Below are 25,645 nucleotides of genomic sequence, written 5' to 3'. Positions count from 1 at the left end.
CACACGTAGTGCGCGCACTTCCGAACTGGTAGGGAAGGTAAGTAGATTTCACCCCTGCTTGAAGATGATTCAAAAGTCACATGTGTGGTTACTGCAGTATAGAAAAATTCAGACCACCATCAGCCTTTTTGCGGCACCTAAAAGTGGAAGACTAAGATCTGCATTTGGGAGTTTAAGAATCAAGACTTAAGAGTTAAGCTACAAAGTCCCAAAGATCCTAAAGGCACCTATTTTTTTTTTCTTAAACTCCCAGAATGTCATATGAGTTACAGAAGTACAGAGAGGCTGGGTTAAGAAAATTTAGCTTTTCACTCTGTCTCAAGTCTTTAGGATAAATTTGGCCTTGTATTCCATCTATTCATCTTTTTGGCGGCAAAGAATTCTCAAGTACATTTATGATAAGCTTTTTTACAACCTTGTTTATGTTAATCAAATGCTATATTGGAGGTGGAAAAAAAACTCCATGTTCAGGTTTTGCTATAAGGCTCTGCACATTAGAGTTCAGTTATGTACTTTGTTTCCTATACAGAAGAGTTTTCTATGTTAGAAAAAGCAAACAAACCATAAAGTGGACTAAAAGAAACTCTCTGGAGACTAAGATAAAGAATGATTTCTTCCAGACTTATTATTCTTTACTACTCCAGCAATCCAACCAAGAGTCATTGGACTGGAGTCTTACCATGATGTTAAGTGAAGCGTGTAGAGCAACCACTCATATAAAAACACTAAAACATTCAGTATAATTTGATCTTCAATAACACAAGAAGTTCTCTCTTTTAAAGGCCTCGTGCAAACTTCTCTATCAATTCAGGAAGTCACGATACATCAGAACCCCTTGGGTAGTAAAGGTTCAAGTTGTTCTCAGTGGGGCTTCCACTTCTTCACAAATGAAACTTCCAAGTCTTAGGTGAAGATGAGCAACCCATCTTATTACTATTCAATAAAACTTCCTTTTTCAGGTTTCTGGGCAGGGGTGTCAAACTTGTGGCGTCACGTTGTCATAATGTGATGTATCCAGTGGTGGGTTACTACCGGTTTGTCCCGGATTGGGTGAACTGGTAGCGGTGGTGGTGGTAGGCTCTGCCCACCTGCCCAGATGTCTCTGCGCATGCGCAGAAGCTTACGCATGCACGCATCCACGAGCAAACTGGTAGCGAACGAAATTGAAACCCACTACTGGACGTATCGCTACTTTCCCCCCTTCGCTAAACCGGGGGTGGGCAAGGCCAGCGTGTGATGCATCCGGCCCATGGGCCACGAGTTTGATACCCCTGTTTCTGGACAAATGTGGGTTTGTTTGTTTTTTGAAGGGGCACCTGAAACCTCACTTTTAGGGAATCAACTTCTTAATGCAGCTGCAACCTTTTCCCCTTCAAGTTGGCAGAGAAGTTTGAAAACAAGAGGAGCTGCTTTCATGAAAACCTGCTTCTTTTGAACATGCAGGCAGCTGTGATGCATAAACGAAAGGAGCAAGTTTCCATCCACCATCTTACCAATTTTGATCCCACCCTGTATATGTTCCTGGTCCTGTGACCTTCCTCCCACAGTGCCTGAAGTCCTTCCTCCACATCATTTTATAAGCATGCCCAGTTTAAAGAGTCAACCCATTGTCAAAACAGAAAAGCAGAACAATGTGAAATTCTGCCTGTTTCCTTATGTGTCTCGATGTGTGTGTTCAGATTTCAACCTCAAAACATGCTAAAAGGTGTTTAATGGCTGACTGCCTTGACCTTGTCTGGGACGGGAGCCAGTTAAGGACATTTGTTGGCTTGAATGATGGAAAGCTAATGTTTTTAATCGCCCTGCCACTCCTGTTACTGTGGCAGGTGTTGCTATCCAATCCATTGCTATGGAGATGAGCAGACCACACAATGAATAATTTAGTGGTGTAAATCTCACTGTCATTGTGCATTTTTCTTTCTTTCTTTGTAATACCTTTAGTACTCAAAATGCAAAAACTTTAAACTTATGTAGGAAAGGATTTTTTTTAAAATGTTAGTTCTGTACACCTTCTATTCTACTTTCCCATCCCAGTTTGTCATAAAAAAGACAAGTACGCAAAATGCAATGCATATTTCCCTTCTTGCATCATTGAAACATATACTTTTTACACAGAGTATAAAGATTTAATATTTGAAAAAAAAACATGTTTAAAAGACCGACCTTTGTGTTCTGTTGAAGCTTGATAATGCTTGAAAATTACTTGAAAATTGCCTGCTATAAATCCAAGACCAATGAAGCCCCAGGCAGTAGATAAATGTTTGAACTCAAATGCCATAATGGAAGGAAGCCCTGAGCCAAACTGTTTCTCCCCTTGGATTTTTGTCCTTTCTTTCTGAAATAAAGTTCACAGTTTTGGAGCACTGTTCAAAAGACAATCAGCAGTCTTTGGCTGTATGTGCAAGTATCAAAAACACACAATAGAATCAAAGTCATGTAATGGAAACAACCAAGCAACCGTGGTATGAACCATTCATCTTCAGGCAAAAGGCATCGGATGGATTCAGCAAAAGATATAATAGCTTGGTTTGAAGAAAACCATTCAAAGGAACTGGGTAATGGCAACACTTACACTAACAGCAAATGCATAAATTTGGTTCCTTTTTATGATCCTGCATGAGAATAGATAATACTGACTTTTAATGACTTGATATGAGCTTTTAAACCTATTGTTAGTCCAACAACAGAGTATAGTCACAGTCTTTTCTTACATGATCACAATGAGAGTGCTCTGGCACACCTCCGGCTCGATTATAAGCATTCAAATACATGCATTTGAAAGGAGCATTTACAATTTAACCGAACCATTTATTTGGAAAATACACAGCAGAAATTGAAGCTTCATAAAATAGCAGGAGGTTGGAGGTGTTGGCCATGGTAGTGATGGTACTTTATACATATTTTTATAGATTAATCAATGTACTCTAATGAATGCAACTTGGTCAGTTTTATATTTCGGAAGACCTATTGAATAAGGAATCACCATGAAGCAAACACTGTTGCCAAACCCGGTATTTTATAACTTAATAATCATCTTCTAAGGCAATCACACGGTAGAATGCTCTTATAATAAAACAATTGTGAAGGAAACAAAACATATATAACATAGCTAGAACCTTGCAATTAAGGAAGGGTCACAGAGCACCAATTAAAATGGGGAAAAAAATATGCCACAAATAAAACATAGAAGGGACATATCAAATCCATGCGATTTAATACGTTAGAGACAATCAAATTAGGTTACTATACAAAACACAAAGCACATTTATCTTTTTTTTTTCCTGTGCATGTTAAGCAGTTAAGTATTTTTGGTTATTTGCAAGGTTTTTGTGACACCACAGTGACAAGACTTTATATGGCTTCTAGAGATCACAAAGTATCATTAAAATAAAAAGATAAAGTAAATAAATAGTAATAAACCTGGCTAGTAATACATGGCAACAGCACCTTCCCCATGAATTATAATCCAAAAACTATCCAAAAGGATTGTTTCCTGAATGCTAACAGAGAAATGGACATACTTACATCAGTGGAACAAACGGAGCCAAAGAAGGTGAATTTTGGGGCCTTCCTCTGCCTTAGCTTCACGAGGAACAAGGATACACAATGTGGCTTCACACTGGAATGTATAGGATGGGTAGATCATACCTAGAACAAGATGTCTCAAAGATAGACTAGGATTCAAGCCATGAAGGACTTTACAATTAATAACCAGACCTTGGAAATGTATTCAAAACATATGGATAATGACTGCAGAAATACAAGAACAAATGTGACTGCTGAATTGACTAACTTGTCAGCAGATAGGCCATAGTATTCTGTATTAAATGAAGTTCTGAATATTCAAAGGCAGCCTCAGGTAGAGCACCATCAGAAATCCACCTTGAAATGGTAAGGATGTTTTGACCCAGCTCCCAAAACATGACAAACCCTCTGAAGTTAATTCAAAGATTCCTTTAATTAGGAGTGTCGGCAGCCCCAGAAAAAAGTTTCTCTCTCACCACAGGCAAACAAGTCCGTCCGTCCATCCGAAAGATGAATAGTTGTCTGCCACATCTATTCATATCTGCCCCCTGCCTTTTATCCCCAGAGCTAGTGTGGGACTTTGCTAGCAGCAGTGGCTCTTTCTTCCCCAAGATCAGCCCACAGATTTCCACACCTCTCCTCTCCTATGCTTTTGCACAACTGTGCATCAATCACTGGACCCAGCTGTTCCTCTTCTTCCTCATCAGCCACCTCCAGACCTGGGGGCTGTTGATTCTCCATCTGAGGGTTGACGGATAGCTCAGGCTCTGCCTCTCTCTCTCTCTCTCTCTCTCTCTCTCTCTCTCTCTCTCTCTCTCTCTCTCTCTCTCTCTCTCTCTCTCTCTCTCTCTCTCTCTCTCTCTCTCTCTGGCAGCTCCACTCCCTCTTCCACCTCAGAGCTCTCAGGTTGCCTTGATGCTGACCCTGACTCCCATGCTACCTCCTCCTCTGATGGAGGGGCCGGCAGCCAACAGGACACAACAAAGGCATTGAGAGAGTATCATTAGAGCATCTACCTAGTATTGTACATCAGTTACAGCTGGTCAATGTTTTCTATGATCCCTAGTTTTGGGGAAATAATTTCAGGATCCACTTTTTTGCCCTTCTATTTAACAACTACATGAGCCAACTATGTGAGGTTTGTAATCAAATATCATCTATTAGCAGATGATCCATTATCCATCAGGTATCATCCATATGCAGCTAATACCCAATATTATATCTTGACCCCAAACCAACCAGGGTTTAAGCTACTGAGGTTTTGTCCAAGTATCTGAAGACTGTGGGACCCTGAATTGGGAGAAAGAATTTCAAGCTCAGCTTTGACCAGGCCAAGTGATTTTGGGACTATGGACTTTTTTTTCCAGGATCAGAGTTTCTTATTTTCAGTTATGAATGAGGTTGCAGTTCTGCTTTTGGAGCTGGTGCACAATTTGGGAGTCTTCCTGGACCTTCAGTTCCTGCAAGTTCATGAAGCAAGTTACAGCTATGGCTAAGAAGGCATTGCAATGAATGCATCTTGCATAAAGATCTTCTTAGCCCTTACTTGAACCAGGGAACCCTTCAGACAGTCTCTCATTTAGTCACCTATAAAAGGGACTGGTGCAATTCACTGCCCTGGAAAATAATTCAGAATGCAGTGGCAGAGGAATTCCCCTCCCCAGCTCCAAATCAAAACAGTGACATGTTGATTTTATGAGCGCTGGTGGAAATCTGACTTTGGTGTTCATTGAAGTTAGATGCGATAGATTTTAAAATATTTAAATGGTTCAAGAATTAGCCTATGAATTTCATTACTGCATAAAGTTTGATGGCCTATAATAAAAACTAAGTGCATTATTCTGTTTTATCAAAAGATATAAGCTTGATGTCCAACTCTTTTTTTTAGTTGTGAACTGGGGGACAGGAGTTATACATTAGCATATTATTTATCTTAATAGTAACTGTTTCTAAGAAATGGCTATTATTGACAGGAGGAAAGTGAGCAGGCTGGCTCAAGACAAGTTAGCAGAGAGATGTTTATCCATTTATGTTCTTATGTCTAGGTTTTTTGCAATATGGAGACTGCAGGAGGAGGCTGGACAGTAATACAGCACCGAGAAGATGGGAGCCTAGATTTCCAAAAAAGTTGGAAAGAGTACAAAATGGTAAGATGGAGACATTGTTTTATCATTATTCTTAATTTGAAGCAAAGCTGAACACTGTGTCAATAGCTTGTGCTGGGAACATGGCCATTAAACAATAAACCAGAAGTAACCATGCGGTTCAAGCTTATTATAGCCATCAAGACTCCTTTCTTGATTTGTTTTAATATGAATCATACTTCAGAAAGTTGCTTCATTTAGAAACTTTCTTCCATTCTTCCCCTGTGGATTTAGAGATGTATCTATTGCCTTTGTCCATGGTTTCCATTCTTCTTTTCCAGAGCATGTGTCACACTGAGTAATAACAAAAATGTTAACATTGGTTGAGATCCAAATTCCCCTATGAGAAAATAGAAAGCCCTTCCACCCAGGAATTGCAGGCCTTTGTGCTTCACAGGAAGCCATCTACAGATCTCTTTGTCTCTGTGAGGAATTTTCAGAGGATGTGGGGAAAGACAATCATTTCCTTAAAATTTGTTATGAATAACTGAAATAAACTTCCATGCTATTTTGAATCCGGATGAATTGTGAAGTGATGACTGTACTTTGTGCACAGCTAAAATCGAATAGAGTTAGGACTAAAGGTAAATTAAATAAATTTATGTAAGATAAGGGCAAACTGGAATCCTCTGGGGGATACTATATTTATCTTAGTAATAGTAGTCAGGTAGAGCTGATACATATCTTCTGGAGATGCTATATGACTGTCACAGCCCAAGTGGAGTTCTGAAATTATTTAGGTTTAGGGCAAGGTTTAGGTTTAAAAAAAAAAAAGAAGAGTTGAGATTCAAACTAGCACCTTGGACAGTTCCAAATGGAACTCAAGGTGGAAACTCATAGGTAGGTCATAGCTGGCTTAACTGCAGATGTAAGCTTATTAGAGTTAATGTTTAACCATGGCTACTATTCCATTTTAGCTGGAAGTTGAAGGGATCTATTTTAGCAATCAATATCTCCAACAACATTGGAGGTATTTCTGCCATCAATTCTGCACTGAAATTCTCTGACACTCTTTAGCACCAATTTTTTTATGTAATCTCTTAGATCTCTTGTGGTATTTCTAGAAAATCTCTCCAGCAATATAAGAAGGAAATTATTGACCAGATGTAGTAAAAATAATCTTGTTTCTGCTTTATTTATTGCTTTATCATAGCTCCAGCTGTTCTTTGAAATCTGAATCCCAGCATAACATTAAAAAGCAATTTGTAGCTCTTAGGCTTTAAAAAAAAGTTCTATTCTGAAGATGGCAGCTGAAACATCTTAAATTCAGGTGATGGTGACCCAATAGACTTGTTATATCACCGTTTTATGTGAATTTGGGTTGGTGTTTGGGGTATTTCCATATCATCTTTCATTATTCTGAACCTATGGTTTGATCTATAGATATAATGAATAATATTATTTCTTTGTGTAACATGGGACAATATTTCATCTCTACTCTTGGGTCCAGATCAATGTAATGCAAAAATAGTGACCCTCAATTTCCCAGAGAGGTTGTTCCAGCAAATGAAGAGGGTATACCATGAAAGTTCACCATATCTCATCATAATCTTCAAGCTAAGAAGAGCTATGATGAGACAGAGCTATACTGTTGTCCTTGGGATCATTAGACTCACTGTCCCAGCTTAGGAGCTCCACTTCTGAGTGCTACCACCTGTCTTTACTTTCCACATTATCTTGAGTTGTTCCTTAATAGTATCAGACCGTGGTACTTCTCCACATTCTCATACTCCCCTTTTCGTGATGTTGTTGTTACTGTTACATCTATCATCCCCACTGTCTTCTGATCTTTGTCTACTATGACAATATCTGATTGATAGGCCAGTATCTGTCTGTCCATCTGAATCTGGAGTTGCATAGGATCTTAGCCCTGTTATTGCTCTCGTATCTGGACTTGGGAGTGTATAGCCCATAAACTATGCAAATGTTCCTGAACACAATGCCAGCTACTTGGTTGTACTGTTTAGTATATTCTGTTTCTGTCTGTATCTTATACCCTGCCAGTATGTGTTGGATTGTCTTCCTCTTTTCTATGTTAAATTGAGGGGTAACTAGCTATTCCCCAATTAGTGTGGATGCAGGTCTTCTGTTCATACATAATATCTCATTAGCATTCTAATCACTATGATATTCAGTCCTCTAGACATATCAAAAATCTGTCTGACAAATTTTGTGAGGTCTGGTCCTGTGAGGCACAGATATTGAACATCCAATCCAAGAAATAAATATGTAGGTAGTGCTCAATTTAGGACCAGAATTGAGCCCAGAATTATGGTTGTAAATTATTCTGGCCATTAAGCAGGTGTTCATGTAACCAACCTGACTATAATAATTTTTGTGGTTGTTGATAAGTGAATGCCATGATCATTAAGCAAACTATCTACAATGAAAGGGTTGTTTTTTTTTGTTTTTTTTTTGGCTGGGAACTGGTAAATGCAAGTCAATTGCCAAAACATTATTGTTTTAACATTTGGGGGGCTCGTACCTTGGAATCTGGGTCATAAGTACCTTTTGTGGAGGGTCTGTTGTTACTTTGGATGATCTTGTAAGTCAAGAACTACCTGTATGCATGTCACAGCAGGTGGAAGCCAGTCTTGCTTCATCCTAGAAAGTCTAAGCAGATTGGAGTGATCAGTATTTGGACATGAGACCACCAGGAAAATGGTCTCAGCTGGATAGATTAAAGCATAAAAAAACAAAATCCCTGCACATCAATGGCAAACTGCTTTCATATTGCTGCCAAGACAATGATATGGATATGTCTCTGTAATTGCCTATAGCTGAGCTCAAATCAAGTCAGTCTCTGTGTTTAACATCATCATGTAAGCTGAGATGCCTTCTGAAATCCTTCCCATATGTACATTTGATTGAAGTATCCTAGTATTTCCATAGCTGCATCAGAATCAACAACAGTTGAGAGCAGCTGCTAACCTGGGACTCTTATCTCTAATATGAACAAAGTAACTGGTCTCATTATATAGTAGCTAGGGTCACCTGTTCATCTATGTCACGATCAGAATTCAAGCAGGAATCCAATCACAAATAGGATGGGACACCAAGAGAAAATCTTACCGTTTGTTTACCGTTTATTAATCCAATTTATATAGCTGCCCATCTCACCCAGGGCAACTCTGGGTGGTGCACAATTATAGATAAAATGTGAGAATATAAAAATAGCAAATGCAAATAGAAAAGACCATAATAATATCCTTATTATGGATAAGGGTCCAACAAACAATATCCTCCACTTGTTTGTTGGACCCGTGCCCCTCCTGGCTGGTTTCAGCCAGCAGGGAGATGACACAAGGCTGGCTCCAGGCTTTAATTAATGCATCCTTGAGGGAGGGGTCCTTCCTGCAACCATTAAAGGAAGCGATTGTAAGGCCCTTCTCAAGAAGCCTTCCCTGGACCCAGCAGAATTAAAAAACTTTTGGCCAGTCTCCAACCTACCTTTTGTGGGAAAGGTTGTAGAGAAAGTGGTGGCACTTCAGCTCCTGCGTTCATTGGATGAAATGGATTATCTGGACCCTTTTCAGTCTGGCTTCAGGCCTGGCTACAGAATGGAAACTGCCTTGGTCACACTGATGGATGATTTCTGGCGAGCCCGAGATGGGGGTCATTCCTCTATTTTGATGCTACTTGACCTCTCAGCAGCTTTTGATACCATTGACCATGGTATCCTTCTGAGATGACTTTTAGTTGGGAGTTGGGAGTGGGAGGCACCGTGTTGCAATGGTTCTCCTCCTATCTCTCTGGTCAGTCACAGTCGGTGTTGGTAGGAGGACAGAGGTTGACCCCTAGGCCCCTCATTTGTGGGGTGCCTCAGGGCTCGGTCCTCTCTCCCCTCCTATTTAACATCTACATGCAACCGCTGGGTGAAATCATCCGATGATACGGGGTGGGATATCAGCAATATGCTTATGATACCCAGCTGTATATCTCCACCCCCCATCAGTTTAGTGAGGTGGTGGATGTGATGTGCCGGTGCCTGGAGGCTGTGAGGGCCTGGATGGGAGTCAACAGGCTCAGACTTAACCCAGACAAGACCGAATGGCTGTGGGTATTGCCTCCTAAAGACTATGTCGATTGTCCATCCTTGGTCCTGGGGGGGGGGGAGAAAGTGTCCCCCTCAGAATGGGCTCGCAATCTGGGTGTCATCCTAGACTCACAGATAAGATTGGAACAACATCTGACAGCTGTGGCTAGGGGGACCTTTGCACAGGTTCGTCTGGTGCACCAATTGCGACCCTACTTGGATCAGGAGGCTCTCCTCACAGTCACTTATGCCCTTGTCACCTCACAGTTGGATTATTACAATGCACTCTACATGGGGCTACCCTTGAACAGTCTTCGGAGACTACAGTTGGTCCAGAATGTAGCTGCGCGAGCTATTGTGGGTGCACCTAGATACTGTACACCCACATTACACCAATTCTCTGTGAGCTGCACTGGCTCCCTATCAATCTCCGGATGCAATTCAAGGTGTTGGTTATTACCTTTAAAGCCCTGACTCAGGGCCAGGCTATCTTTGAGACCGCCTTCTACCGCATAGCTCCCAGCGACTAGTAAGATCCCACAGAGTTGGTCTCCTCTGGGTCCCATCAGCTAAACAATGTTGGTTGGCAGGCCCGCGGGGGAGGGCCTTCTCTGTGGCTGCCCCGGCTCTCTGGAACCAATTACCTCCTGAGGTCTGGACCGCCCCCACCCCATTGGCCTTCCAGAAAGCGGTGAAGACCTGGCTTTTCTGGCAGGCCTGGGGCCGTTGATCTCGTTACGGCGATCTTGCGAGACCCAGCCATGAAATGGAGTGTATGGGTTTTTAATGTTTTCTTTTAAATATTTTTTACAGGATATTGTTTGCATTGGTTTTTTTGCTGTAAGCCACCCAGAGTCCCTAGGGAGTTGGGCGGCATAGAAATGCGACTAATAAATAATTTTTTTAAAAAATGGAAATCAAATTATTGAAGGAAATACAAATGGCTTGCTCAACAATGGAGGCATCTAGATAGGCCCCAAGTTCCATAATTTACACTGGAATTTTTAAAAAAATATACTCCAGAAAAATCAGTAGCAAACTGTTCCTGTATTGTCTTTTTTTCTTTGTGTCTCTATGTCTCTGTCTACTTGTCTTCCTGTTTATCTATCATCCATCCATCTATCTATCTATCTATCTATCTATCTATCTATCTATCTATCTATCTATCATCTCTCTCTCCCCCCTCCCTCTCATTTATATTGCCACCCATCTCACATGAATTGGGTAGTGTACAACAATTAAATCAACAAATACATTAAAAATAATTTAAAACAGTCACTATTAATAGCATTAGCACTTAGACTCATATACCGCTTCATAGTGCTTTACAGTCCTCTCTAAGCAGTTTATAGCATCAGTGTATTGCCCTAAACAATCTGACTCTTCCTTTACTGACTTCAGAAGGATGGAAGGCTGAATCTATTTACTGAGCCAGTGAGGAATTGGTATTATTTAGTTGGCTTTACCTTCATCATTCTCAATTCCCCATTTGTTATATGAGGGGAGAAGAACCATGCACAACTATAAAAATTACAGTTTTCATCTAGTTCATGCGGTGACCTGACTCGCTGCAGGGCAGCCTTCAGAGGGCTCGATCTAAAAGCTCTTCACGCTGGGATTATTGGAGACAGAGCAGTACGGTGGTGATATAGCTGCCACAGTCAAATACAATTTAAACAAAAATTCAAGAAATCCAGAAATAGATTGCGCTATGCAAAACACATGTCTGTCTTCAGCTAGGACTGAGACAAAAGCTGGAGACCATTGGTGTAGGCGTGTCCTCGCAGCTTTGACAGTCTCAGTCCTATTGGCTAGCAGATGAGGGCAACCCATTCCTGGATGCTGCCTCCACTGCAATGGAGAATGAAAAATTTCAGAAGTAGAAAGCTGGATAAAGTATTCCCACTATTGGCACTCAAAGCTGGAAGATGTTACTTTCCTTCCTGAATTAACTTAATTGTGAGGCTTTTAGACACTGAGTTTTCATTTAAGGAATGCAGAATTAATTATTTGGGTTTTGTGATCTTTTGTGGAGTTTCATGTAACTAACAAAGAATTATTGCAACACCCAGAAATAAACCATGTCTCAGAACATATAAAATGATAATTTAATCTGTTTAAGAAAGCACTTACGAGATCGCCTTCTGCCACTGATAGCCTCCCACCGGCCAATACGCTCCCACAGACAGGGACTCCTCAGGGTGCCGTCAGCCAAACAATGTTGACTGGAGACCCCCAGGGGGAGAGCCTTCTCTGTGGGGGCACCTGCCCTCTGGAATGAATTGCCCCCAGAGATATGTATGATCCCCGACCTACGTACCTTTCACCATGCCCTTAAGACTTTACTATTCCAAGATGCTGGGCTGGCTTAAATAATGAATTTTAATGGGTGTTTTAGTTTTTTAATATAAGGGCCAAATTATTTAATATGTTTTAAACTGTTTTTAAATTTTATGAAGATATGTTGTTTTATTGTGGCTGTGCACCGCCCTGAGTCCCTCGGGAGAAGGGCGGTATAAAAATTTAAATAATAAATAAATAAAAAATCTTTAGTTTTATTTGATGCATTTTATTTATTTAGTATTTTAGCCATTAGTATTATTTAATATGAGAACCAACCAGAGGTGGGTTTCAGCAGGTTCTGACCAGTTCTGGAGAACCAGTAGTGGAAATTTTGAGTAGTTCGGAGAACCGATAAATACCACCTCTGAGTGACCCTGCCCCCATCTATTCTTTGCCTCCCAAGTCCTAGCTGATCAGGAGGAAATGGGAATTTTGCAGTAACCTTCTCCTGGAGTGGGGCAGGAATGGAGATTTTACAATATCCTTCCGCTGCCACATCCACCAAGCTATGCCCACCAAGCCATGCCACACCCACCAAGCCACACCCACAGAACCAGTAGTAAAAAAATTTAAAACCCATCACTGGAACCAACCTCCTTGTCAGTCTTAGCTTCTCTTAGTCTTAACTTAGTTGCACTCTGCTACCCATATGCTTTCAGAGAGAAAACTTCAGCTTGCAAAATCCCATTTTCACTCACTGTGATTACCCACTCTTACCTGCTTTTACATTTTTGTGTCCATCAATTTATCAGGAAACTGAAAGGTTTTTTTCAACCATCCTATTTGAAATACTCACGTAGACACGGTTAGCATGAGAGCAGTATATGGAGATGTAGGTTTATCTTTCACTCTATGGAAAGCTAGAAAGAATGAACACTGGATGGAACCAAAGGAGGAGTTGACACCTAGGTCTGATGAAAGCTGGGAAGTATGGAAATTGTTGAATAGACTGCAGATGGGTACAACAAGATCCAGAGACACTCTGAACAAATGGGGCTATCCAGTGGCTTCTGCTCTTTGCGATTGTGGTGACATGCAGACAACAACATGTGTATACCTTCCCTTTATGTCCTGATCAGTATATACCGGTACTTGAGGACTTCATGGTAGCGCAACAGAACACAATTGATGTTGATATTTTCTGGGCAAGGTCAATAATCATCTCCAGTCCCAGGGATATTAGTGAAAGACAGACAGGAGAAATAGTAATAGTAATAGTAATAGTAATAGTAATAGTAATAGTGATCAACTGTTTGGAGAGACTAACAATATTCATCAGCCACAAAGCATCCATTTCCTCAATGTTCAGAACTGGAATGAATGGCCTTCATTCAATGGCCTCAGCAACAGCTGAGGTTTCTAAGATCAGAAACCATAATTCAGAGGTAGGGTGAGAATAGCTGTCACTCTGTCTTTTTTTCCCCAGTTTCCCCAGTTTTGTCCCACTTTTTCAATTTGTGATTTTTTAAAATGACATGAAAGAGAGGAGAGGGATCTTCTCAATAATTGTAATTTTCCATGCAATTTGCCCAGCATGTATAGTCCCAGCAAAGAGTTGTCTGTGTTACATTGCATATATTTGGTGTCATTTCCCCCAGCATGGGATTTTTCTGGCTGCTGTTCCCTCTTAAAGAGATGTTCATAGGATATCATCAAAAAAGTCAAGATGGAGGTCTCGGTGTTATATTTGAAGCTCTGACGGTTTTTAGATGTGTCTCACACACACACAATGAAATTTAAAAAGAGGCAGGCAGAACTTTGATTGGATATTGTGACCATTACCTTAATATTTTGGAAGTCATAGGTAAAGGTTAATATCAAATATCAGATTAATAGAGTTCGAAGGGCCTTTGCAGGTCCATCGAGCCCAAGCAGGAGACCTTACATCTGCCTCTACCTAGGATCAAACTCACAACCTCCTGATTGTGAGGCAACCGAGTCTTGTCAGTAAAGGTTCTCCTGCACTATGCTAGTCATTTCCAGCTCTAGGGGCGGTGCTCATTTCCGTTTCTAAGCTGAAAAGCCAGCACTATCCGAAGACATCTCCATGGTCATATGGCTGGCATGACTAAATGCCGAAGGCGCACATCACCTTCCCACCAAAGTGGTCCCTATTTTTCTACTTGCATTTTTCACGTGCTTTCGAACTGCTAGGTTGGGGCAATTAATGGGAGCTCACTTCATTACACGGCACTAGGGATTTGAACCGCTGAACTGCCGACCTTCTGATTGACAAGCTCTGTGTCATAGCCACTGAGCCACCATGTCCCTTGGACAATCATACACACATTCAATTATTTTCTTCTCATATAATGTGCTTTTTCTTTTGTTAGTTTGCATGCTCTACTGTACCACATACGTTTTTCAGGAGCAAATTGCATCTTAAAAGCTACAGATAAATGGCATTCATTTCTTTATTCTTTATTTTATTTCTGTGTAAGTTTGTATAACTTTTAAGTTTAATGCAAAGCTGCATTAAAATGCATACTGAACAAATCCTTTTCAGAAAGGATTTATCACAAATTTATCAGAGTGCTTACATTTCTGATAAGTTTACATTTATCAGAAATGTAAGCACTCTAGTTCCTTTCTGCCTATCTCTTACAGGGAACCTAAAGTCACCATGTACATTTGTGTTTAATTACTTTATAGTTTGCTTTCTGCTACTGCATTTATAGTTAAATACCCTTCCTTAGCCTGAGCTTGTTCTGCTTAGAGCACATAGTCCTATCTAGAATCATATTCTCCCTCTGTAAATGTTGCTGGATAACATCTGTTTTGGGAATTGCGTTGACATGTGGTTATATATCTTTTGATTGCCTGCCCTTCGGCATTTTAACTGGACCACAGAAATGTGTTTTAAATCGCCCCACATGATGGCCTGCCCTAATCAGAAAGGAGAAAAGAATTGTACTCTGCAAAAAAAAAAAAAAAAAAAAGTTAGCTGATTAATATAGTTATCCCTTTGCCATTACATTTGATACAAACTTTGTTGGATTACTGATGAAATGCAGGGATCAGCTTACTACATTTAACTAGATCCAGGTTACAAGGCACCCCAAATCAGCCTCAAATCTTTATATTCGTGTAAAGAACAAGAACAAATTTGTAGGTGTGTGTCATTCTTTATTACTGATGCAGATATTATACTGCCAGAAAAGCTGAGACGTCTAAGAATTTGATGGTTTATGAGGCATTTATCACTGTATTTAAATTCTATCGGACAATAATCCTGTTTCCAAGGATATCTGCAAGAGGGGTGAAGTAGGGCTGTCAAAAAATCAAAATGGTACCTTTAATAATGTTGCCAAAGCCCCGCCCCCTTTTCTTTATAAAATTATAATTTTTGTTCAAACTTTTAAAGATGACTTTTAAAAAATGACTGCAAACTAATAAGGACGAAAAATGAAAAATGAATCAGTTAAAAACAAAAAGTATAAGAAAAATTTGAAGAAAAATAGAAAAGAAAGAAAAAAAATATGTTCTTCATAGCAGTTGTTACCTACAAATATATGTTGTCTCTTTTTCTAAAGTTACATCATATTACTCTTCTTTCTGTAGTCTATTCTGTCTAATCATCACAAGTTCCCTTTTTTATGTTTATGCAAAAAGTCCAAAAGAGGCTTCCTCTTATCAATAAATGTAAGTAAAGCTCCACCCCTTTTTTACATGACACAAAAGAGGTGTGGATTTTCTGGATTATCGTAGCTGCCATCTTGAAATTTTTATTCTTACTTCCCACAAGGTAGATTGGATTGAAAGAGAGAGAATTATGGGCCCAAAGCTGGGGTGGGTTCTAAATTTTTTTACTACTGGTTCTGTGGGCGTGGCTTATTTTGTGGGCGTGGCTTGATGGTCATGTGACAATTCTTTAGGATTTAGCAGAGGTACTGGTCTACCAGGCTTTTAACTGCTTGCAGAGCTGTACTGATCTACCCATTTATTTTTGCAGCCACTGGTCTACCCATTTATTTTTGCAGCCACTGGTCTACCACCAAACTGCCTTTTACCACTGATCAGCTGTAGGGCGGCCCTTTGAAGCCCCGTGGCAAGAGTTTAAACAGTTTTTTTCCTTATAGCCCATCAGCTGGGACTCAGGAAGCAGCAATAGATTGGGGATGGGGCCAAATAAAAGGTAAGAATAATGCAGGAGGGGCAGAACCGGTACGGTGACATCATATCGTCACCGCTACCAGCTCGGCGGAACCGGGCAGAACCGGGAGTAACCCACCACTGGCCCAAAGTGAGCTCCAGGGTCAAGTGGGAAATTAGGCCTCCAAACTCCTTATACAGCACCCTGAAATTTACATCTCCTATTTAATATATAACAGAAGAAAAAAGTTACTGAATACATAGGAAGTTATGTTAATGTCAAATAACAGAATATAATATTAATTAAATACGTATGAGTTCAAATTGAGTTTGGGCTCTTGGCTTGTTTGTTTTGTCTGTGTCTTATCTACTTGTTTATCTTGGACCTGCTTACTTTGGGGAGTGTTGCTTTCAAAATGATAAATGTTGCCAAATCTCTGGATTATATGAATCCTTCTGCTTTTGACTGCTGAAAAAGAACAGAGCAGAATAACAGAATTGGAAGGCACCTTGGAGGTATACTAGGCCAACCCACTGCTCAAGCAGAAGATCCTATACCATTTTAGACAAATGGCTGTCCAGTTTCATCTTGAAAGTCTCCAGTGATGGAGCACCCACCACTTCTGAAATCAAGCTGTTCTGGTTGTTTTCAAAGTCAGCCAATTTCTCCTTAGTTCTAGGTTGTTTCTCTCTTTTTCTCCCATTACTTCTTCTCTTGCCTTCTGGTGCTTTGGAAAAGAAGTTGACCCCCACTTCTTTGTGGCAGCCCCTCAAATACTGGAATCCTGCTATCATGTCACCCCTAATCAGTGGTGGAATTCAAATTTTTTTACTACTGGTTCTGTGGGTGTGGTTTGGTGGGCCTGGCAGGAGAAAGATACTGCAAAATCTCCATGCCCACCAGTGGCGGGTTGCCCCTGGTTCGCACCGGTTCTATAGAACTGGTACTAAAACCGGCGGGAGGCTCTGCCCACCAACCCTGACATCATCAGAATGCTTCTGTGCATGTGCAGAAGCTTCTGCGTGTGCGAAGCGAGCTCGTATGCACAAAGCGAGCTCACGTGCGTGGGCCCATTGCGAACCAGTAGTAAAGGTAAGTAGAACCCACCCCTGATTCCCACCCCACTCCAGAGGAAGGATACTGCAAAATCTCCATTCCCACCCCACTCCAGGGGAAGGATACAGCAAAATCTCCATTCCCACCCTACTACTGGGAGAAGGATATTGCAAAATCTCCATTCCCACCCGGAATATTTGCCGGTTCTCCAAACTACTCAAAATTTCCGCTACCGGTTCTCCAAAACCTGTCAGAACCTGCTGAATAGCATCCCTGCCCCTAATCCTTTTTTTCACTAGACTAGATATACCCAATTCCTGCAACTGTCTTGGCCTCTGGCCTCATAATCATCTTTGTTGCTCTTCTTTGCCAGAATGTGTAAAGTCAAAGTAGATTTCACTTGTGGCTTCCTTCTTTGTAGGACTGGCTGTACAGAGGTGGCAAGGGGTTGGCCAAGCAATTAGCTGTAAGTTCTTGGAAAACTGACAGTCACACAACTGGGCCAATAAAAGAATCCAAAAATCAGTCAGTGCTATGTTGCAATGTAGGGTTTTCTAGCAAGCTTTTCTTCTGATGCAAGGAAGATGAAACTATCAGCCAAATTATCTCCTCTATCTCTTCTTCTATTTCTTCAGGAAGCAATGTGCCTGAAAAAGTGAGCTAAGGTTTTAAGTCTATATTGTTTTTATTCTACAAGACTTTTTATAATTAATATCTGTGTGTGTCTCCATATTTTTATTTTGGGCTATTTGATTGTGTGGATATTCTCCTCCTCCTCCTCCTCTATAATTTCTTTATAAAAATTAGTTACAGCTGGACTTGCTTGAAATAACCTTTTAAAAGTGGGATATTAATGGCGAATTAAGGAATTAAGGTGTCAGCGTTCCAGAAAAAACCCAACTCCAAGTAAAGACTCTGAAGCAAGCATTTTTCAAAGTTCTATTTACTAGAATAGGTAAACTGGCACATCTGGGAAAACCCAAATCTGAGAGGTCCGGGTTTTCCCTCAGTAAGTCAAAAACCCCAAAACCATCCCCTCACTCCTCAGTAGATCTATCGTTTCTATCATTTCCATCTAAAGCTCGAGCATCCTCTTACTTATTCTCAGAAGATAGACTTGGCTGAGGTAGTGGGGAGAGGCTAGGACTGACTTATTAGTGGTTTCATTCAAAGGTTTTTGAAACATGTCCATAAGATATGCTATATCTGGTTTCAATTTCATTTTCTTTTCCATTAAAAACCTCAGCGCTTCCTATGAACATTATCAGATGAGGAAAATGAAGTAAGAGAGAAAATTGTTTAATGATACTGGAGGACTGTGGTTCAAATAGGAAACCCTTATATATTTTGCCAGATTTAATAAAACAAGTTTATACCCTTCATAGAATTTTCCTTCCATTGTTAACATCAACTCTGCAAAATGTTAATGTTGACACTGCTGAAATAATGCTGGATTTTTTTCTAATTCATGACCCATGCCCCTAGTTTCCTTGCTGTTTGGGTTATTTTGATTCTGATTTTGTTAACAAGGAGATGCTTGATCGGCCCTAAATAATTCCTGCAAAGCAGCTGAATCAAAGAATAGCTTTTCAGTCTACTATCTGGTCCTTATTCCCTTTAGGTTGGAAGTTCTATTAAAACAATCGTGTTTATGAGATATTGTCAGATTTTGTACTAGCAAGACAAGTTTTTTTCTTCTTTATACGGTATATGAATATTAAATTTTCCTACACACTAATTCCTAAAAGCACATCCAATGAGATTTCTAGTATCTTTAAGACTTTTAGTATCTTTACCAGCTTTACAAGGTACAAGATATAAGTTGAAATGAAGGACGATATCGTTTACCATTGTATCCTACGTGTTCTTAAAGTCTTTAGAACTTTAGGGAACATTCTTTTTAATTAGCCCTTAATGGTACCATCATTTCCAACCATTGCTGGAAGACGAGGAATACCTGAGTCAAATCGTAAAGAAAACTCCTTGCCAGGTTTTATATTTTTCCTGAAAATCAGTGGAAGCTTAGATATTTCCAATTCAGGAATAAACTGTTCAGAAGAAACTAGTACTCAACAGAGCAATATTGCATTTTTCATTTGATAAAATGAAATTTGCTTATAAAACAGAAAAGAAAGAGAAAATCTCATGAAATGGCTGAGAAATTAATCCAAATATTCCAGTATTTGTAATCTTTTAAATCTTTTGAATATGTTGGAAAATATCAATTATCAGTTACATAGGAATATATATTTTATTTATGTATTTATTTATACATAATTTATATAGCTGCCCATTTCACAGAAGTGATTCTAGGTGGCATACAATAAAACATTATTTTAAAGCATTCATATTTAAAGATTATTTTCTTTTTAAGTCTCAGCCTATTAAATGAGTTAAACAGGACAATGCTTCTCTCATATTCCTAGGTATTGCTATCATTTATTTTTACATTTTTAAATAACATCCAGACCAAGGAGATAAGCTGCAAATTGCTCCTATTAAAATCAATGAGACATGTTAATTGTAATTGATTTCATCATTAATTTCTTAGGGACTAAAGCTAGAAAATGCACCCTGTATTACATGTATGATACATATCATATCATACGTATCATGTATCATATCCTTTATGATATCCTTTAATAATTGGGCAACAAATATATCTTTGAGAAAACATTTCAAAAGAAGATTAGTTAGGAAAAAGAATGTCTCCATCAGTAGCCCTTCTGCCTTGTTATTCATAGCAATTACTTACAAGGTCTGTATCTAACCAAGAGAGCAAAGAAAAACATAGTCATTGTCCTGATTTTCATGAAATGATTGAAACAGAATTGGTGTATATTATAAATCAATAATTAAAGACATCAAGAACATTGTGCACATTTGTCAAGAATTATTACATACTCATGAAAGTTGATTTTCTCAAAAGTGACAGTTACCATTGGTCTCTGTCCTGGCATTCTCAATTACTTTTCTGTGGCTGGAATGATGCAAGTTGTAATACATACAATAAGAACTACTGTATTTTTCGGAATATAAGACGCACCGGAGTATAAGACGCAGCTTAGTTTTTTGGGAGGAAAATAGGGGGGGGAAAATCTGCCTACCAGGTATTCATCTGGTTAGCATCCTTAGTCTGGTCAGCTTCTGCACATTAGTTTGCTGGTTTTTATCCCCTGCTTGGGGATAAAACTGATCTTTGAAGAGAGAAGCAATGAGAAGAGCAGGCAAACCACAGAGATCGCTTCACTCGCTAGCGCCTCATTAGGGCTGAAAAAAAGCTTCACAGCTGAGAGTCGGAGGGAGGCAGGCAAAGCAGGGAAGTGGAGATTGCGTCACTTGCTAGCACCTTGTTAGGGCTGAAAAAAAGCTTTGGAAAAGCTACATTCGGAGTATAAGATACACCCAAATTTTCAGACTCTTTTAGGAGGGAAAAAAGTGCATCTTATACTCTGAAAAATACGGTAAGCAGATTGAGGACATTTATTGTTGAATGAAAATTTCTGTGGTGTATGTTGCACAAATAAAAGCAAGAATGATGAAACTCACTTCTTCATTTGTTTTTTCCCGTAGGGTTTTGGTAGTCCCTCTGGTGAATATTGGCTGGGAAATGAATTCATCTTTGCAATAACCACCAGTCAAAAACATTACTCTCTAAGAATCGAACTAATGGATTGGGAAGGAAGCCGAGCTTATTCACAATATGATAGATTTTACATAGGAAATGAAAAACAGAATTACAGGTGAGTACAGATGTGACTTTACTTTTATGAGTGCCTTTTTAAATATGCATGCAACTGATCAGTTGGAAACCTACTGGAATCTCGAAAATAAAAGAATATTGAATGTTGGAGTATGAGATCATATATGAATCTCCCTAGCTTAATTCAGACTATTTAGTTTATTCTGATTGTCTTCATGTACATCTGGGTAGATAAATGAGATGCTCTTATAGACCTATTGGAAGCATATATCCATTTGCACACATTCCTTTAACAGCATATTCCCATTTTATGGCTGTAGCTTTCTAATTATATTTCTTACAGTTCAATTTGAATCATTTTTACTTTGCAATCAGTAAATGTTCAGTGTCCTATTTCTTAGACTACTGAGCATAAAATACACTTGTAATATTTTATTTGAATTAATTAAGAAATATGCAGGAAATCTTATACCATTTCAGACAAATGGTTGTCCAATCTTTTTAAAAAAAGTTCAGTATTGGACCACCCACAACTTCTGGAGGCAAGTCGTTCTACTGACTAATTGTTCTAATTTCCCAGAAATAAAGTTGAAGATCTTTAATATTATACTCCCTTCTTAACTTGAGGTATTCAATTCTTCTTGGGTTGATCTTAACTTTAATTTCTCAGTGTGTATTTAACTTTCTATTTGTCCAGTGTTTCTTCTCTCTCTCTTTTCTATCCTCCAACCTATCCTTTTCTCTTTTTCCATTGGTATTTGAAACAATTATTGCCAAAAGGCTAGCTAGTGAAATACATTTGTCAATGCTCCTGGCATCATCTTCTCGGTTATACAGCAATGGTTACTAATTAAAGGTGTAGGGGAGATGTGGATAGAGTTGGAGATAGCTGTTGTGATTCCAAAAACACCAAGAGCAGCACAAAATATACAGATTTGGCTTACAGTTGGGCTAAACTAGCTATTTGAACTTGGCTCAAAGTAATGCACGTTTTGCAAACACCAGGAAAATACTGTTGGGGGTTTTTGATCATGAAGAAACCTCTGCGCGTATTACATAAAACTCTGGAGACAAACATTTTCCCAAGATGGAAATAACAGATTGAGAGCATAAATAAAGGTTAAGTTATTATTTTTCATTTAAAAGATAGTGATCTAATAAAGATAGTCAGAGTTCTCAGTTCTTACTCTAGCCAAGTTCAGGATCTTATTGGACCACAGAGTTTAATAGTTCCTCATATTCTGGTTTATGTTTCTTTTCAGCCCAGTTATTATTTAATATAATTTCAAAGTTATGGATGACTTTCTCTCAGTGATAGGTGTGCCTCAAACAAAGATAGAAGTACTGCAGCCCTCAAGAGCAGACAAGATTGCTGTTCTTGTTACATTTTGTCATGATTAGGAGGAGGCAGGTCCAACGAAAGATTTATTCACAGCTTAACACTTAAACACATTATCTTACATAGAGAAGATTTCAAGTTCTATCACTGCCATCTTGAGTTCGAATACACAAGTCTTTGTGCATAGTAAGTGCAATTTACTATGGTTCCAATCCACACATACCTATCACACTAATTCAGGGTAAGCAACATTATGAATAATACAAAAAAAAGAAAGTAAAAACTAGTGGGTTAAAGTAATTAATACACAAGATAAAAATAAATGTCCCAAAGGTGCTTTTTCAAAAACTGGTAGTAAAACAGGCGGGAGGCCCCGCCCACCACCCCGGATGTTGCATGCATAGAAGCAAGGCGCGTGAGAGAGCAAAGCGAGCACTCGCGCGCAATCCCGTTGCAAAGGTGGTAAAGGTAAGTAGAACCCACCCCTGATCCATACATCTTGTTGTATCTCACTATCCTTAAGATTTATATTGACTGTTTCCCTATGATTATCATTAAGTGTTGTATCTTATGATTCTTGACGAATGTATCTTTTCTTTTATGTACACTGAGAGCATATGCACCAAGACAAATTCCTTGTGTGTCCAATCACACTTGGCCAATAAAAAAATCTATTCTATTCTATTCTATTCTATTCTATTCTATTCTATTCTATTCTATTCTATTCTATTCTATTCTATTATCTAGCATTCATTACAAATTATTTCAGTTATTTCAGTCAGAACTGAAGAAGCTTTTTGAATGAGATGCAAAATGTTTTCAAGGAAAAAAACAAAAAAGTCCAGTTGCCTTTTGAAAAAAAGCGTCCTTGGGACAACCAAAGTCTAGTTTTATTCCAAGCAAATACACACCATTCCCTGCAAGTGAAAATCTCTAATCTAAAGACTACCTTACAAGCCAACAAATCAGTTTAGCGTATATGTGTTCAGAATACACACATAATCAGGATGCAATCCTATCCATGTATTTATATATTCAAGTATGTACATAGCAGGAAGAGAAAAAGAGAGAGAGGAAATGCTTATGAATAATGACAACCTTTAGCAAGATGCAAGTTGATTTGCCCTGGGAAACTGACTTTTAGCCAGATAACTCTTTTCATTTTATTAATACACTAATGGTGGTTTTCAAGACACTACTAAAGGAAATGGTTACAGGCATACGAATAAGACTTCAATCCCTTTGCCAAGCACAAATGCTGTTGAAGAACTAAGGATAGAATTCCAATCCCATAGATGTTATTGCCTTAGATTTTACCAATGTTCGTTTCTCCTCTTTGCGTTCCATCAGTTTTCAGCTGTTTTATTCTGAATATCTCTCAGGAGGAATGGCCTATTTATGTGCAGTCACCCATCCAAATGAATGCGTTTTCCATGATGATGAAATGATTAATTACAACAATGATTCTGCATCTAATTTTCTGTTTTTTTAAAAGAAAAAGGCACAGCAAATGTAATTCAAACACCACCATTTCCATCAGGAACAAAAATAGCCAACCGAGCAACTGGTTTCCAAGTTGGTTTGGGCATTTGTTCAAAGAATACTAAAATAGAAAGATGAAAACAAAACAAAACAAAATAGGGTTGTGGGAGATATATCTTGAGTGCCTTTTTTTTTTTGTACTGGAGTCTCTTCACTGGATAAAAAATACCCCTCCAACATTTCATTACAATCACTGATGTAAGAATTCAGAGTCTCCAAACTAATCCACTGCATCTGAAAAAATATGGAAAATCATCTTTCATACTGTTCTTTAACACCCCATAGAAAGTTTGGACTCAGCCTGGATCAATCCCAACTGGTGACTTCAGAAGTGTTCTGTTTATTCTCTGTGGTGTTTGTATTTCTTTCTCTCTACTACGTTTTATTAGTCTAAGAATCTCTGATTTGGTACAGTAATGCTGAACACATGTACATTAAGAAATATCCTCACTTTTCAAAACCATACAATTATGTATGTTTTGGGGGGTTTTTTTGTCCTGGGAAGTCAAGATCCCAACTAAAGTATACAGAGTATCCAAGAGCTCACCAAAATGTTTGATAATATATGGCATTTGCTCAATTACATGGGGTGGATATTTGTATTGGATGGAGATAGTCTTTTACATTTCTTTCTGCTCAGGAAATATAGAGTATGATATGTCTTTGAATCTATACAAGTGAAGGCATTTGTGGTTTAAAGATTGATACAGTTTTAGATCATAGACAAATATACATTTGTTATTCCATTGGCCAGAATGAATCCTCAGATAGACTTATCAGGAAATCGAGGAAGTGGGAGGGAAGGATTTGTACAGACAAATTTGTTTCAGGAATGACTTGAGTTTAATTTTGATTTTTCTGATATGCTTGCCTCAGAATAGTTTGGCCAGAACAGTTCTTCACATTAGAGATGTCTCTGGCTTATTTGCCCCAGCTAAAATATAAAGTTCTCCATTGATTCTCCAAGCAAAAAGCATATGGATCACTCGTAAAATAGAGTGGTTGAGAAAAATATATAGGAAAGTGGCCAGAAAGAAGCAGTTCAGCCTATCCCAAAGGTGAAAGTCTGTAGAGATTCTCAATCATCCAGGTCACGGTTATCCCAAAGGTGCGTTTTCTGGAGGGAGCTGGACTTCCTTGTTTTTTCTTTGAAGATGTTTCACTTTTCATCCAAGAAGCTTCTTCAACTCTGACAAGCTAGTGGGGAATGTAAGGATTTATATTCATTGATTTCTAGCTATACAATTTGGGGTGAAAACCTTTTGAATGGGGTGGGAGTAGGAATGGATTTCCAGAGAAAAAAAATGCAGACTACAGGAACCAGGAACACTATTCAGGTGACCCTGAGGAGACAGATAAACCTCCAAGTGCTTCAACAACCCTCTAAAAGGATGCGGATGACCAGCTGTCTGCAAGGAATATAAATCCTTCCATTTCCCACTATCCTGTCAGAACCGAAGAAGTTTCTTGGATGAGAAGCGAAATGTCTTCAAAGAAAAAACAAGAAAATTTAGCTGCCTCCAGAAAAAGTATCTGAGTATCCCAAAGGTGCTTTTTTTTTCCCAAGAAGCAACTGGACTTTCTGGTTTTTCTTTGAAGACATTTCGCTTCTCATCCAAGAAGCTTCTTCAGCTGAATGGATGAGAAGCAAAAAAAAAAAAAACCCAGCAAGTCCAGTTGCCTCTTGAAAAAGTACCTTTGGGACAACCACGACCAGAATGACTAAGAATCTCCATAGACAGTTCAGCCTATGTGAAGCAGCTGCAGTGAGATTGCATCATAATGCTGCAGTACTATTTTCATCACTTCGACTAGAATGGTTGATCCTGAGGATGCCTTTGCTTTACGAATATTATGCAGCAAT

At 39.0% G+C, this 25,645-nt stretch overlaps 1 protein-coding gene across 1 annotated transcript in view; it reads left to right on the top strand.

The window, feature by feature from the left end:
- ANGPT1 (angiopoietin 1) overlaps positions 1-25,645 on the top strand; it is a 145,845-nt gene that overhangs the window by 97,387 nt on the left and 22,813 nt on the right. The window contains exons 6-7 of the mRNA XM_034422183.3: positions 5,571-5,672; positions 20,771-20,940. Of these exons, the coding sequence (XP_034278074.1) occupies positions 5,571-5,672; positions 20,771-20,940 (272 nt within the window). The remainder of the gene's footprint in view (positions 1-5,570; positions 5,673-20,770; positions 20,941-25,645) is intronic.

This window comes from Pantherophis guttatus, chromosome 3 (assembly GCF_059756535.1).
Source record: "Pantherophis guttatus breed Tessera chromosome 3, ASM5975653v1, whole genome shotgun sequence".
In the NCBI taxonomy this organism is placed as follows: domain Eukaryota; kingdom Metazoa; phylum Chordata; class Lepidosauria; order Squamata; family Colubridae; genus Pantherophis; species Pantherophis guttatus.
This window is presented reverse-complemented; position numbering and strand designations above follow the sequence as displayed.